The sequence below is a fragment of the Peromyscus californicus genome, unplaced genomic scaffold (genome assembly GCF_007827085.1).
Source record: "Peromyscus californicus insignis strain IS unplaced genomic scaffold, ASM782708v3 Scaffold_17__1_contigs__length_78620276, whole genome shotgun sequence".
NCBI lineage: Eukaryota > Metazoa > Chordata > Mammalia > Rodentia > Cricetidae > Peromyscus > Peromyscus californicus.
This window is the reverse complement of record NW_026294469.1, coordinates 41,145,810-41,161,934: the sequence shown is the minus strand read 5'-3', so window position 1 is coordinate 41,161,934 and position 16,125 is coordinate 41,145,810. Positions and strand designations below refer to the sequence as shown.

General features: G+C 41.5%; 1 protein-coding gene and 1 long non-coding RNA gene across 4 annotated transcripts in view; one reads left to right on the top strand and one right to left on the bottom strand.

Annotated features, from left to right (window-relative positions):
• Srfbp1 (serum response factor binding protein 1) overlaps positions 1 to 774 on the bottom strand; it is a 28,065-nt gene extending 27,291 nt beyond the window's left edge. The window contains exon 1 of one of the 3 annotated variants that reach the window (XM_052742177.1): positions 645 to 774. In XM_052742177.1, the coding sequence (XP_052598137.1) occupies positions 645 to 710 (66 nt within the window). In that variant the 5' untranslated portion in view covers positions 711 to 774. The remainder of the gene's footprint in view (positions 1 to 644) is intronic. The other 2 variants (XM_052742178.1, XM_052742179.1) reach the window with 2 other exon arrangements.
• An 87-nt stretch (positions 775 to 861) lies between these two features.
• LOC128112816 (uncharacterized) lies at positions 862 to 15,769 on the top strand. Its single transcript, XR_008219184.1, has 3 exons — positions 862 to 7,058; positions 8,131 to 8,281; positions 11,629 to 15,769. It is a non-coding gene; the product is annotated as an uncharacterized LOC128112816 (long non-coding RNA).
• Positions 15,770 to 16,125: the final 356 nt, after the last annotated feature.

Below are 16,125 nucleotides of genomic sequence, written 5' to 3'. Positions count from 1 at the left end.
TTAGGATGCCATACAATCGTAGGAAAAAGCATATACTGGAAACTCATGGTGGCCTGGCATGGGCTAACACACTACAGCGGAGGTGGTTGTGTGAGACTGGAATTAAGCACGAAACCAGGGAGAGAAATTGGGGACAGCGAGTACAAATAGCTCTTGGCGTTCAGCGGTAATGGAAACAGACACATGGGACCGGCAGTACGAGGAGAAAGAAACGAGGTGTCGGGCGTGCATACACGGTCACCCAAGATCTGTTAACTGGTAGGACAAACCGTGCTGCAGTTTCAAACCTCCTCCCTTCATTTCTGACAATCAAGAAAAAGCAGGTTTTCCGAGAGCCTCCTCAGGGCCAGGCACGAAAAGCTCAGTCAATCGAAATCTTACAACCTGATGAGGCAGGGACTATGGTTGAGTTCCATTTGACAGAGGACAATTAAAAGTGGCTGTACACCGAGGGACCTCCCGACCGTCGCACGGACGGACGTGTGCGGAGCCCGAGACCAGGGATCCGACCCGCCGTGCGTGGCTCCCGTCTCCGGCCCCGGCCTTCCCGGAGCCCCGCACCCCACCCGCCGCCGCGCGGCGGCTCCCGCCGGAGGCTGAGAGGGCGCCCCCGACACCCCGCAGCCTCGGCCCGCGGCGCTCACCTCGTTATTGAGGTTCAGAGTTCCCGGCCGAGCCATCGCGGACGGAGGAAGAGGGTCGGCCGCCATCTCCGGCACGTGAACGCCACCGATTACACCGCGGCTGCGTAGGCACGCCCCCTGACGGAGGCCTCTTCCGCCCAAAACTCACCGCCCACCGCGCGGACGCCTGAAAAAAATGAGTCGGGCCCTTCCGGCAGTACCGGAAGTTGGAGGGCCGACTTCCGGCGCGTGGGCTCCCGGGCAGAATGGAGCGTTTCCTTGGAAACCAGGCGAGTGAGCGCTCCAGTGGGCGTGGTATTAGCTGATGTTTGCAGAATTATTTCCACCATGATGGTTCCGCTGTGCTCCGTTTTAGTTGGAAGGACCTGAGGGGGAGAGGCGAACGTTTTCCTGAACGGATCAAGTACTTGAATTGCCTTTTTTTTTTAAATTTGTTTTTCGAGACGGTTTCTCTGTGTAGTTCTGGTGCCTGTCCTAGAGCTCGCTCTTTAGACCAGGCTGGCCTCGAACTCACAGAGATCCTCCTGGCTCTGCCTCTCGAGTGCTGGGATTAAAGACGTGCGCCACCACCGCCCAGCTTTATAAAGCTCCTCAAAGCCTTTTGTTTCTTACTGGCCGAAGCGTGACTATGTGGAAAGGCTGAGTTTTGGTAAATGGGATATTTGAAATAAAAGAGGAGCATTTGTTACTGCTGGTAAGAACTGTTTTTTGAAGAACTGGATCTGTAGGCATAAGAAATGCAAAAGGAGATCTCTGATTTAGATCAGTTATTAATTACACATTCTAGTAGTGACCATTACAGTGGATGAAGTCCTGGGCCAAACGATTTACATTAACTCCAAAATCTTACCTTCATAAAAAACTGACATCAAAATAAACTGGCTTGTTTAAAGTCCCTAGCTAGGGCTGGCCACACACAAGATTTCAGATACCACTGCATAGATTATGGGGCCTATTGCAAAATAGAAATGCAAGACCTCCTCATTTAAAAACCAGGAAAATGTTTATTGCATTGTGTCTCCACTTGTAATAATAATATTAATAATAATAGTAATAATAATAATACCCCACAAAACTGCTGTGGTGCCCCCTCGGTTTTCTCCATTGCAAGGTTGCAGAGTTACCAGTATGGACCCCAATGATGGCTGCAATTTCTGCTTGAGACTCAAGAGTATGTATTTGAGCAAGATGACAACAGTTGCTGGGTGGGAATATTGGAGGAAGAAGCTAGAGAACTCATCTGGTCAGATCTGATCAAAGACTAGTGGAACTGAGAGTCCGTGAGCACACTCAACAGGGACTCAGTTTTCCCTGTCGTAAGTTCTTTAAAGTCCCTGAACTCCCACTGTGTTGCTGTGCTTGGGCTGATCTAACAAAACCCCACAGACTGGGAAGATTACGTGACAGAGGTCTATGTTCTCAGACTTTGCCATCAGGGTTAGTTTCCAGGCTCTCCAGTTGCACATGTCTGGCATGTAATTTTGGCCGTATTCTCTTACAGTGTTTATTCTCTGCACATTTGGAGAGCTCTCTAGTGTCTCTCTCTTTTAATGGCCACAACCCTCTTGGATTAAGATCTTACAGTAATGATCTGATAAAGCCTTAAAATTATTCCCACAAATGTTTTATCCCTGTTATCACATTAGGGATTAGGAATTGAATATATGGACGGAGAGTAGATAAAATCAAGATTTAGTTCAGAAAGCATACTTCTAGATTGCCTCAAAGTAATCTTGACTTTCGGCCTTATTGTTGTCAATGCTATCATTTTCCTCGATTTGTAAATAGAACTCATGTTTGCAAATACATTTAAACCTAGATATTTAGCGTCAGGAAAGAATCAAAAACTACACTCAGACATATGTAGACAATTTTCTTTTTACAAGATTGTGAAGGTAATTAAGTGGGCAGAATAACAGTCTTTTAAGCAACGTGTGAGTAAATAATTAAATATCTGTATGAAACACTTGTATCACACCACTCCAGAACTAAAGAAACTGCAGATACCAAAACGTAAAAACTCAAACTTACAGAAAATAACTTAGATTACAAATCTTATGACCTTGTATTAGGTAATGCTTTCTTACATATAAAAAGATCCACATGGAATATATTGACGAATGGCACCGAATCAATGACACTGCGAGTGTTTCCCCAAGCACGCCATTAGAAGAAGGAAAGCACATGATGACTTCATTCGTCATTCTCTTCCTTTGACTATAAGCACAGGTTTTGTGGTATAAACTCTTAGCCACTAGGACTCTAGGGAGAGATGACTTTGTAGGTCACTTTTAGACCCACCTGCACTTCATAACTTTCACTTCATAACCAAACATCTGAGTTGAAGGTAACATCTCAAAGTTAAAAACAAATTGAGGGCGGGGCGGTGGCGCACACCTTTAATTCCAGCACTCGGGAGGCAGAGCCAGGTGGGATAAGTTTTAGGCCTTCTGAAGGCCTCTTGGCTGTGGCAAAAAACCGAATCAGATTGAATCAGGGAAAGTCTAGGTTTATTGGGTAAAAACGCTCCAGGGCAATTCAGAGTGCAGAACATGAGTCTGTTTTCTGGGATGCATATATCCCCTGTTGTCTTGAGCCTCTCTAGGGGAGGAGCTGTGTTTGGCAGGCTTTGAAGGGGTGGGTTTGGGGAAAGACATGGGGAAGAAAGCAGAGGTGGATCTTCCACCAGACTCCTTCCAAACAAGGCGGATCTCTGTGAATTCGATGCCAGCCTGGTCTACAGAGCGAGATCCAGGACAGGCACCAAAGCTACACAGAGAAACCCTGTCTCAACCCCCTCCCCCGCAAAAAAACCCCAAAACAACAAAAACAACAAAATAAACCGAGGCCATCAGGGCCTGAATTGGCGGAGGACACAGATGGCGCCCTCCCAGACTTTTGTTTGGGTGTGTGTGTGGGGGGGCATTACCAGCAGCCACCTGGCCCCAACTCAGGTGGGGTGGGCAAATCAGCAAGGAGCCTGCCTGGCACCAAAGGGTACCATCTTACCAGGCACTGCCCTAGGTTTCTAGGCCTGGGCTCAGGAGAGAGGAAAGACAACAGCACTGAGCCATTCCTTAGCTGGGGTGGTGGATAGTACTCAAAAAAGAGCCACTTGTGACCCAACGAAGAGCCCTGGTGCTGAGCGGTTGGGCACCACTGTGGTGGGAGCGCACAAGAAGGGGAGGTGGAAGAGAGAAGAGACAGGGAGAGGCAGAATGGTTAGTGGGCTGGGGAGAGAAACAGATCTAGAGAGGCGAGGGTGGTGAGGAATGGGCTGATGTAAATGGCCAGCTGGCCACCCAAGTCCAAGGAAATGTCTGGGCCAGGTCTTGGTCCAGGGCCCTGGAGCAGCCGAGGGGGGCCTGTGTTGTTGATGTCTGTGGCTCCTTTTGCCACTGGGAGATGTGCAGGAGCCTCTGGTCTAAGTCACCGCCTGGGGCCATGTTGGTGTCTGAAGGCCATGCTGCTTCAGGGTCCATGATGGTATTTGTGGCCCGAGCTGCCACCTGGGACCATGGTGACATCCAGGCCCCAGGCTGCTTCCTAGGACCATGTCTGGGTCTGTGGTCCTACCACAGCCAGGGGCTGTATTGATTTCTCTGGTCCATGTTGCCACCAAAGACCACATAGATGCCTGGGCTCTGGACTGCAACCTGTGGCCATGAGGGTGTTCCAAGGGCTGTGCTGCACCTGGGACCATGCTGATATGGGTGGCCAGGTCTACCACCTGGAGCCATACAGATATCTGGGCACTGGCCACTGCCTGTTTAGGTCCGTGGTCCTGCTGCTGTTGGGGTCTGTGGTGATGTTCATGGCCTGTGTTAGCACGGGAGTCATTGAAACAATGCTGTGCTGAGCCAACCCCTCCCTTCACTGGCCCTGGGATGGCTGGCCCTGCAGCAGGAGAGCTGGCCCTACCCCTCACCTTAGGCGTGCACCTCACCTGGGCACCACACTAGAGTTGATCCTGTGGTTGGGGACACATGTGGGAGAGCTGGCCCTGGAATCACAAGAATGGGAGAGCTAGCCCTGCCCCATACTAGTTGTAGCACACAGGAGAGCAGGCATGGTACCTTCCCTGGGCAAAACTGTAGAGCTGGCCCTGGTGATGTGAATGTCGGGGACCCGGATCTGAGGACCTGAGAGCAGGAGCACTGACCCAGCTCCTTGCTGTAGGCTGCATTGGGTGAGCTAGCCGAGGCAGTGCTGGAGAGCTCACCCAGGTAGTGAGGATGAGGGAAAGCTGGCAGGCTGCTCAGCCCAGCTACCACCCAGGCTCAGAACCTGGGCTAGGAGTTGGCCCACCCCAACATCCACCAAATCTATGAACATGTTGGAGCATGAACCTACAGATCCAAAACAGCAGGGTCTCTATCCATGACACAGGACAACAGGATATCCAAGAGGACCCCTAATGAGAGCCCGTAATTGGTGGTGGAGACCTTGAGTCAGACCAATGACTCGTGGCAATAACACTTGCAAGTAAAGATGAATGGACTAAAGGGTAAACTGAGTGACTCAGCAGGGCCACACTACAGCTCCCAAGGCAAGATTCTTCTCTTTCTGTCTTGTTTTGTTTGGTCTTTGGTTTTCCCTTTACATTTGGTTTTGATTTGGGGGTGGGGAGGGCCGATGTGAGGAGACAGAGAGATAAGTAGGATCAGAACGCATGATGTGAAATCCACAAAGAATCAATAAAAGTTAAAAACCAAACAAACACAAAACCAAATTGAGAGGAAGAGGTCACACCAACATGTTTCAGCAACTATAAATTGGAACTATAATGGTATTTTAGTAAACTCTAATTTATAGTGCCACTAATTACACAGCCTGAAGATAAATCCTTCAAGTACTGATACATAGTTTACACCCATGAAAGGAAAGATGACCATCACATGTATGAACCACCAGCTCATGAATCCCTGTATCCAAGACTCCCAAAAAGACTCCTTCCTTGTTAAATTCTTCAAACTTCAGTTGAACTAAAAACTTTCACTTGAACTTTCAACTGACACCTAAAAAAATTGAACTTTCACTTGAACTTATTGAGGTCCATTGACAGGTTTCCACAATATGCTCACTTATCCATATTTTAATTGCATACATCATAAGAGCAAAGAAATCCTGCCAGTTAGAAAGGCCTATCTCATTCAGTGACTAGAGTGTGTCTGTTTGGGCAAACTCAGAAAGAGATTCCACATATAATAACTGCACAGATTGTTCAACAGACAGAAAAGAATTGGATACAGTTGCTGTGGAGATGAGGAAATTTGTTATGAAACCTCCACAAGTCATTCTAGTAAGAACCAAGAAAATTTCTTTTGTCAGTTTTACAGTATCTGTAAACCACTACATCATCAGCCCAAACATCTCCTTGCACGTTTTTTATTGGCAGAATTTGGTACAAGTAGTTCTATAGATGGCAATAACCAACTTGCAATTAAAGGGCGATTCCCACAGAAACAGAAATAATATGTCTTAAGAAGATGTATCAAGGAATTCTTGTTAAACATGCTAATCACCAGACCCAATCCTGCAGATTCTCGATGCTTTATTGCTGGTATAAAAACTGGCTTCCAGGCTATCACAGGCAAGCGAGCTCAGTTCCCTGCCAAAGTTAACTAGTTTGCTAATCCCCACTAATTTTCCCCAGTGTGTGGGCTGGATGGGTTTACCATCAGAGTGGACATACCATTGCGTTAAAAATAAGACAGAAGAGCTGCCAAGTTCTCTGGCACTGACCTGAAATCCTTGCAAGATGACAATAATCAAGTTGTTGACATACTCATTACTTACTTTAACAATTGCCAGAGAAATACGATGGGGGACCGGGGTTGCTTTTTAAAGTTGTTCTTTACACTTCTGTAAAATGCAAGATAAATAAATTATTATGGAGTGGTGAAACATGAGTAGGGACCCCAGGTAAGTTTTGTTGGGTCAACAGTGGGCAGAACGCCTTTCTTCTGTAAGCCACTGATTTCATATTCATTGGTACTATAATGTTCCATTGTTTCACCATTAATGAAGTGCTTGATTCTCCTTGGGACATTCTTCTCTTTAAACCTCTGGCTCCCAGTTCTACATTTCTCCCTTTCATTACACATCACTGCGCCTACCAGACCACATTTACAGCAAGGAGCCTCCCCTAGTTGTAAGTATTTTACTGAGAATTTTTCATCCATGCTTATCATTTTTTTTTTGCTGTTAGGTCTTTGGCTTTTAATATCAAGGTAATATTGGCTTTGTGAAAATTACTTGGAAATATTCCTTCATTTTTTATTTCCAGTCTACTCCCAGTTAACTTTCTCTGCCCAGTGCTTGTGGATCAAGATGTAAGCTCTCCTCTGCTGAGCTTCCTGCCTGTGGGCCGTGCTCTCTACCATGATGGTTATAGACTCTAACTCTGGAACTGTAAGCCCCAAACAAACTATTTCTTTATAAGTTGTCTTAGTAATGATGTCATATTAGGGCAATAGAAAAATAAATAAGACAGCTTGTAATACCACCTATAGTCCTAGAACACAGGTTGTGGAGATTGCAAGCTTTGGATTCAGGGAGAGACCCTGTCTCAAAATACAAGGTAGAGAGCAATGGAAGAAGAAACCTGACATTGACTTTGGGAGTCCACATGCACACATGTGCACACACACCTGCATACAAATGTGTTCTCTCCCACAATTTTTTATAGAGCTATATTTTACTATTCTTTGGGTACTCTGTTGCCATACTAAAATCAGGTCTCAATGCCTTTTAAATTGTATCCCCTATAATTTTAGGTGTAGGGACACCTGTATCACACCTGTGTGAATGTAAACTATCCTGAACCTGGCTGTGGTTTGTCATTCTGATCATACTTTATCAGAAATTGTAGATTCTAGGAAATATATATGGGCACATGCTACATTCATTATTTGCTCCTTAGAGAGGAAATCAAGGTTAGAGCACTGCGTAAAGTCTTTGTACAATGTTTCCTTGTACACTTGAAAATTTTCTTCGAAGAGTGCTAACCCTTAAAATAGAATTTATAGCATTCCTTTGGTTTTGTTCCAATGTGAATAGACTCTGTTCTCACATTCCTATTACTGAATTAATTCACATTAAGATCAAGAACAGAACAGGCATTCCCACTATCACTGTTATTACTTAACAGTGATTGGGAGTTCTCAGGAAAATAGCAATATAGTAGTTTAAAATATCATAAAGACTGAAAAAAGTAAGTAATTATCTTCCTGGTAATATGCTATGAGAAAATTCTTCTCTCTGGAAAATACTTATAATAATGCCTGGAAAATAAATATACCGAATTTATTGTTTGTATCTACATTAGCAATAACTAGATAAAATACCAGCACTTGATATTTCTCAAAATTTATAAATTAGCCAAATTGACAGTTCATTTTCTAGAAGTATTTTTTTTTTGCTGTTGTTTATTTTTTAATGTATGAGTGTTTGTTTTGTCTGTCTGTATGTATGTGCACTACAGAGGCCGGAAGAGGGCACTGGGCTCCTGGAACTGGAGATACAGACAGTTGTGAACCACCGTGTGGGTGCCTGGACCTGAACTCATGTCCTCTGCAGGAGCAGCCTGTGCTCTTAACTACAGAGCCATATTTATAGTCCCTGCTTTGTTTTAGGTGAGGCTAGAACTGGTTGTTAGACGTTCTCACTGTTCTCTTCAGACTGCTTTGGGCAAACATTTCTATCTAGGATATTTTTCGTGCACTTTGGAATCCCACTGTAGCTGTTAGAAAGTTAATAGACTTTTTCCAGGAAGATGGTTATATTTGTACAACTTTGTTTTACTTGCATCAAGAGTGAAAACATAAGCTATCAAGAGTCGTGTCATTTTTCTTACACATGCAAATTATAGCCTTTAGTATTTGGACTATTTCAATAATTCCATAAGTCACAGATCATAACACAACTGTTTTTGCCATCCAGAACCAAGCAAGTGACTTTTTCCTCCTTTTGACTGTGCATTTCAACCCTTTATCCTCTGGGTGGCAGTATTGTTTTCTAAATTGCACACCAAAGCTGAAGTTGGAAAGCTGAGGAAAGCTATGTGAATGATTTAAAAAAAAGGAACTTGTGGGTCTTCTGAGTCTATATTTGGTAAAAGATGAAGACTTTGGTTTTTATTTTAAATGAGTCACAAACTACAGTAAACTGTTTAGATTTATTGAAGATTCAATTATTAAATGTATTAAAGAATACACCAGTGGTAGGAGACAGGAAATATTCAAGTTACAAATTTAACATCTTCCAAAAGTTGGCATTTTTTGCTTAGGTTTCATTTGAATTTTAATGGAGTAATTTGATTGAATTTATGACTTTATATTTGTTGCTAATCTAAAAAAGTTCTATTGTTGCAGTTGTAGATCGCAATATTCTAAAACAGCTAATTAATATTTTATAAAACTTAGTTTTACAATATATAAAGTGAGGGTGCCAATACTTACTTAGCAACTTGTAGTTGTAGCAAAGGGCTTTAGCTCTGGAATCAGATTATAAAATGGCAATCTCCAGTTTTGCCAATTAACAGCTATGGTATCTGCACTTCAGAATTCATGTATTGTAAACCAAGGCTTTACTGTCCTGCCCAGTCCTGCAGCCACTTTAAAAATAATTGTTCAGAGGCTTAATATTAATTACAAACTGTTTGGCCTATTGCTCAGGCTTGTTAATAGCTAGCTCTTACAATTTAAATTAACCCATTTCTATTAATCTATATTTTGTCATGTGGCTTTGTGGTGTTACCTGTTCTCTAGTACATCTTGTTGCTCCAGTGGCTTTCTGGCATCTGTTTCTGACTCCACCCTTCTTTTCCTAGTATCTCTGCTTGGATTTCCCGCCTGGCTCTATTCTGCCTTGCTATAGGCCAAAGCAGCTTCTTTATTAACCAATGGTAAAAAAAAAACGTATTTACAGAAATGTGTGCCAAGATTTCTACTTGCAAAACATGGAAATAATAATCTGCCAGGTTGTGATGATTAAGTGGAAACCCAACATACACTTGAAGACTACTTGCTTCTCTATAGCTTAAATGGTTATTTTCATCATTACATTTGATCTTAACATTCCATATGAAGGATTCATGTCTCATGAATGACAAATATGCCAAAGGTCGTAGTGGTAACAGGGGCAGTTCAAGCCTCCTCACCTGTAGTCATTGGTAACAGTTTTGTAACAGCCATGTGAGGTGAATATAAAGCATTTTAATAATTTGTGAACACCATGCTGTTCTTTTTCATTCACCTAATTACCAATTATTCAACAATTAATGATACAATGCATTTAATAACTGTAACTCTCTTCATATATTTGACATGCAGTGTTTATTATTTACACATTTGCTCACTATAAAGCTCAAGATTACTGAACCAAAGTCTATAGCAATTGAAAACTATGCTTAGAAAACATTTAAACCCAGTTTCAACTCATTTTCAATACAGTAGTAGGCTTTGATTCAGTTTAATAAACATTTTAAGCATTTATTTGCAAAACAATTTGTTATATTCAGTAGAATAGAAATTGACAAATATATTGTTTAATAATTTTGTGGTAGGAAGGCAGATTTTATCATGTGTAAGAGTAGTATAAATGTCTAGTAGAGTCGTATAGTGAAACTGCTTATTCTGTGTTGAAACAAAGCAGTTGTGGTCATCCAAAGGGGACCTTGTAGAAACCAGTTCTATTAACATCCTCTCATCTGGAGGGAAGAGGTTCCCATGATTCAGAAGGCCTCTGATAGCCTCATGAGGCCCTTCTCCTTCCGGATATTATGTGAAGTAAACAGTTGACTGGAGTGACACTCTTCAGTCATGCCACTGCCTGAGGGTTCCTACATGCTGGGGGTGGGACCTCTTGTAGTGATGTAACTGCCTTCAAGTTTCTCATGCTTCAGTAAGTAAACCCAATGAACTGAGCTGGACTTGGAAGGCTTTCTTTGGTCTGTCTGTGCTGGTTCTGTTTGGAGTGAATAGAGTACGCAATTACATTGCCCCAGGAAAAGTCACGCAACAAACGTGATAGGGGAAGCAAAGTAATTGGAATAGAAGGTTTCTAGAGTAGGTTGTGTTTAAGTTCAGATTTGAAAAAAAAGGGCTAGTATTTCTATAAAAAGCCTAAGTAAGAAATTCAGAGGAAATTAAATAAAGCAAGTAATAAAAAACACTGTCACATCATTAGAATAGATTTTATAAAGAATTTTTAATGAGTTTTTAAAGGTTCCCCAAACATTGTTAGATGTAGGAATTTAAAAAGTGAAAATTTCTTAAATATATTTCTCACATTCCTACTGAAAAAAAAGTACTGTTTTTTTTTTAAATTTTGAATTCAAAACAAAGCAAGTATTTTTGAGAAAAAAACAACTTGTGACTCTTACTAAACTAGTAGAAGCAAGTTTCAAAATATCTGTGAATATGGATGTATAAATTAATAGCCAGTTTGTAGCTGAAGTTTTCACGTGTCCCACCTAGCTCACGGTTAGGACAATTCTCTCTCACCCATCAGTCCTGCAGCTGCTTGGACCCACAGGCTAATATTGTTTTTAAACTATGGCCATGGCAGGCTTCTTGTTATCTGGTTCTTATATCTTAAATTATAACCCATTTCTGTAGATCTATACTTTGCCACATGGCTTGTGGCTTACCGGTACTTTTACATCTTGCTTCTCATGGCGGCGGCTGGCAGCATCTCCTCTGCCTCTCCTTTTTCTTCCTGTCTATCTGTTTGGATTTCCCACCTTCCTCTAAGTTGCCTTGCCATAGGCCAAATGGCTTTATTTATCAACCAATCAGAGCAACATATATTCACAGCGTACAGAAAGACATTCCCATCACCAGTTTTTAGAAATTTTGGTGCATTCTATTCAATTATAAAGATAGAAATTTGGAAGAGACTAAATTGAATGATATTAAAGCCTATTCAGAGAAAACATTTTAAATTTGTTATCATTAAAAAGAAAATAATTTTGTTGTAGGTATGTTGGGTCACTTGTCCATCAAAACCAGGATAGATCCCCCCCCGCCAGTCAGAATGTCTGTCATCACGTAAGTAATAATAAATGTGGTGAGGATGTTGAGTTTAGGAAAAGGAGCACTTGAGCAATTTTGGTGGTATTATACATTAGTCTGGACACTATGGAAATAAGTATGGAGGCTTAAAAAACCCCCAGAACGAACCTTAAATGTACGGTTAACATATGAACCCATGATACTACTTCTTGTATATCCCCAAAATAATTAAAGTTGGCATAGAGTAAAGATGCTTGCACATCCATGTTTATTATGGAACTAATCATAACAAAGTATTAACTTAGCCTAGGTACCTGCCAGTGAATGAATGTCTCAAGAACATGAAGTTATATATTCACAACTGAGTTTTATTTTGTCATAAACAAGAGTGAAGCTGTATTACTTTTAGGAAAATAGATGGATCCAGAGATAATTTTATGAAATAAGATAGACTTAGAAAGACAAACTATTACATTTTTCTCATGTACAGGAAAGAAAGGGAGATACAGAGAGAGACTTTTGGGAAGCAGAAATAGTGTACTATTCTTTAAGAAAATACTGCAGTACAGGAGTATTTTTAAAATACTGTATTTTAAAAACAATACAGTACTATATTTGTACCTAACCATAGTGGGTACAAAAAAGAGTAGTGTGGTGAATATGACATTTTATATATGTATGAAAATGTAATAGTTAAGCTTATTATGTTATAAAATTAATATGCACTCATTAAAATAATTTTATTATTAAGAAAGATAAAGTAACTTAAAAACAAATTGTGAATAAAATGGATGGAGTCATGATGGCTAGCGGAAGGAGACAATTGCTAGCTAGCAATTGTTACTTACCTTCCTCTGAGGGGTTAAACTCTTTCTACCTACTAAGAGGAGACACGAAGAGAATTGATCGTTATTGATTCATTTTGTGAAGTCAAGTACTATTTCTGTATCATCTCTTCAGAAATCATCACTGCATCAAATACTTCCTGTGTTAATGCCATGCTAACACCCTCTAGTCATGATCACCAGTGACCTAGATACTAAACTATGATACAGTGGTCTAGGTAAAGATTGCCAGTCCAGTTATTTGCAAGATTAAGTCATTTTGAAAGTATGGGATGAGCCAATGACTCCTATTTATTTATTTATTTATTAATTTATTATTTAAACCACAGTTTCTCTTCCCACCTCTCCTCCTGCCCCCTCCCCCTGCTTCCCATCTACCCCCTCTCCCCACTCACTCCTCCTCCATCTTCATTCAGAAAGGTGCAGGCCTCCCATGGGCTCGAATAAAGCATGGCACGTCAAGTTGAGGCATGACTGAGCTCCTTCTCTTGCATCAAGGCTGTGCCAGGTAATCCAGCATGGGGAACAGGTTCCCCAAAGCCAGCCAAGTACCAGGACAGGTCCTGCTCTCACTGCTAGGAGCCTTACAAAGAGACCAAGCTACACAACTGTCACACACATTCAGAGGGCCTAGGTCGGTCCCATGGAGGCTCCCTAACTGTTGGTCCAGAGACCATGAGCTCCTGCAAGCTCAAGTCAGCTATCTCTGTGGGTTCCTCATCATGACGCCCCTGACTTGTATAGTCCCTCCTCCCTTTGTTCAGCAAGTCTTCTGGAGCTCACCCAGTGCTTGGTTGTGGATCTCTGCACCTGCTTCCATCAGTTACTGGATAGAGTATCTGATGACAGTTAAGGTAGCCACCAATCTGATTACAGTAGATGGCTAGTTCAGTCACTGTCTCCACTATTGCAAGGAATCCTAGCTGGAGTCATCCTTGTGGATTCCTGGGTGTTTTCCTGGCTCCAGTTTTCTCTCTATCCCTGAAATGCACCTCCATTAAGATGTCTCTTTCTTACTCTTCCCCTCTGTCCCTCCCCCAGCCTGCCTCCCAAACCCAACTCCCACCCCACCCACTCTCTCAAGTTCCCATTCCTCCATTCCCCCTCCCCTGTCTCCAGTTTACTCCGGATATCTCTTCTATTTCCCCTTCCCAGGGAAATCCATGTATCCCTCTTTGGGCCCTCCTTGTTATCTAGCTTTTCTGAGACTGTGGATTGTAGGTTGGTTATCCTATACTTACTCCTAATATCCACTTATAAGTACATACTATGTTTGTCTTTCTGGGGCTGGGCTATCTCACTCAGAATTTTTTTCTAGTTCTATCCATTTGCCTGCAAATAAAGAATTCAAGAAACTGGACATCAAAATACCCAATAATCCAATTAAAAAATGAGGTACTGATCTAAACAGAATTCTCAACAGAAGAATCTCAAATGGTTGAAAGACATTTAAGGAATTGCTCAACATCCTCAGTCATCAGGGAAATGCAACTCAAAATGACTTTGAGATACCATCTTACATCTGTCAGAATGGCTAAGATCAAAAACACTAATGTTGGAGAAGATGTGGAGAAATGAGAATACTCCTTCATTGCTGGTGGGAGTGCAAACTTATACAGCCACTTTGGAAATCAATATGGTGGTTTCTCAGAAAATTGGGAATCAATCTATCTCAAGATCCAGCTATACCACTCTTGGGCATATACCCAAAGGATGCTCAATCACACCACAAAGATACTTGCTCAACTATGTTCATAGCAGCATTGTTCATAATAGCCAGAACCTGGAAACATCTTACATGCCCCTCAACTGACAAATGGATAAGGAAAATGTGGAACATTTACACAATGGAGTATTTCTCAGCTATAAAAAACAATGACCTCAGTGACTTCTTTTCCTGTCTCCCATGTGTATCATTGTCTAATTTAGAATCATTGCTGAATAGTAGAATTTTCTACAGATTTTTCACATCCTTCCTTAACCACATGATTGTTATTGATTCCACAAAGAATTTCATAGCCCAACTGTCAATAGCGCTAAGGTTAAAACTTATTCATTGATCATGTCTTAAACAACAAACTGCATAGTGTAACAAAGAACCAAAGACTGAGTTATGCGGAGACTAGCTCCAGATGTGGGAACAAGGAAGGGGAAAGGCTTCTGTGGAGAATATCAAATCAATAATAATACTAAATATCAATCTGGTTTTATTATTAATATGCATTATAAGCTTCTGGTGAAGGTCATTGATGAAATTCTCCTTCCTTAAACACTATGTAGATTGTAATAGTTTGCAAAGCCAACAGATATTTGGCAGGCTATGGTTACTTCAATTTTCCTGCTCAATTTTAGTAATACACTTGTACACTTTAAAAATATCAGCTCTTGTCTTTGATAAACAATCTTTGTATGGAAGTAAACTCAGAGAGATGCTCACAATCAATTGACTGCTGCCTCTTATGCACTTGGCTGCACCTGTTTAATGGTAAGTTTGTCATGGCTTGGGAATAAGCTCCTTCATTTCCAGTACCTGTGATGGGGCAACCTCCCTTATGTTGGCTGCCTTCAAAAAAACAGTGAAATGTCTTTCAAATCCATTCCTTCTCTCTGTGTTATTATCTATACTCATCATATCTTGTCTGCATGATAGACATTGCTAGAAAACCGAGGATCTTCCTAATTCTAGTTTTATATGTTGCTAGACCATTCTCTCTAAAGGAGATTATGTTGCTTATCCAATTTGTAGCCTTTAATATCTCCATTTATATTTCGTATTGTATAAGGTCTGACATGGTAGCCTGCCATTCAAGCCCCCTGACCATTCATTACATTTTAGTATTACTATATTATGGCTTTTCAATCCCATGGGTCCCCATGTATGACCTATGCCCTGTAGCTAGAGTTTTCCTGCCTTGCCCACAGTCAGGACAAATCTTTGTCACCCGCCAGTCCCACAGCTGCTCAGACCCAACCAAGTAAACACAGAGACTTATATTGCTTACAAACTGTATGGCCATGGCAGGCTTCTTGCTAACTGTTCTTATAGCTTAAATTAATCCATTTCTATAAATCTATACCTTGCCACGAGGCTCATGGCTTACCGGTGGCTTCACATGCTGCTTGTCATGGCGGTGGCTGGCAGTGTCTCTCTGCTCCTTCCTGTTCTCTCAATTCTCCTGTTAGTCCCGCCTATACTTCCTGCCTGGCCACTGGCCAATCAGTGATTTATTTATTGACCAATCAGCAACACATTTGACATACAGAACATCCCACAGTAATGCTCAGTAAATTAAAATATTTGTTAACAGTCTTTACTGTGGTTTTTATTAGACCGTGTTATTTTTCTTAAGTTTTAAAATTTTATAGCATTAATATCCATATTAAATGCTTTTACTCCCAATTAAACTCTTAGGTTCATTGTCAGCATAAATTATGTCTGATTTTACCATTTTATTGTTGGCATCTAGCAGAATATCCTGGGTATTAACATAGACTGCTATGTGAATTTTGCTTCTTAAAGTAATATAATAGAAAGTGGGACTGAGTATCTGTTCAGTTGAGAATATTATGAATAGGAAATAGCAAAGTCAGAATTCAATATTCAGGACCGTAAGAGTT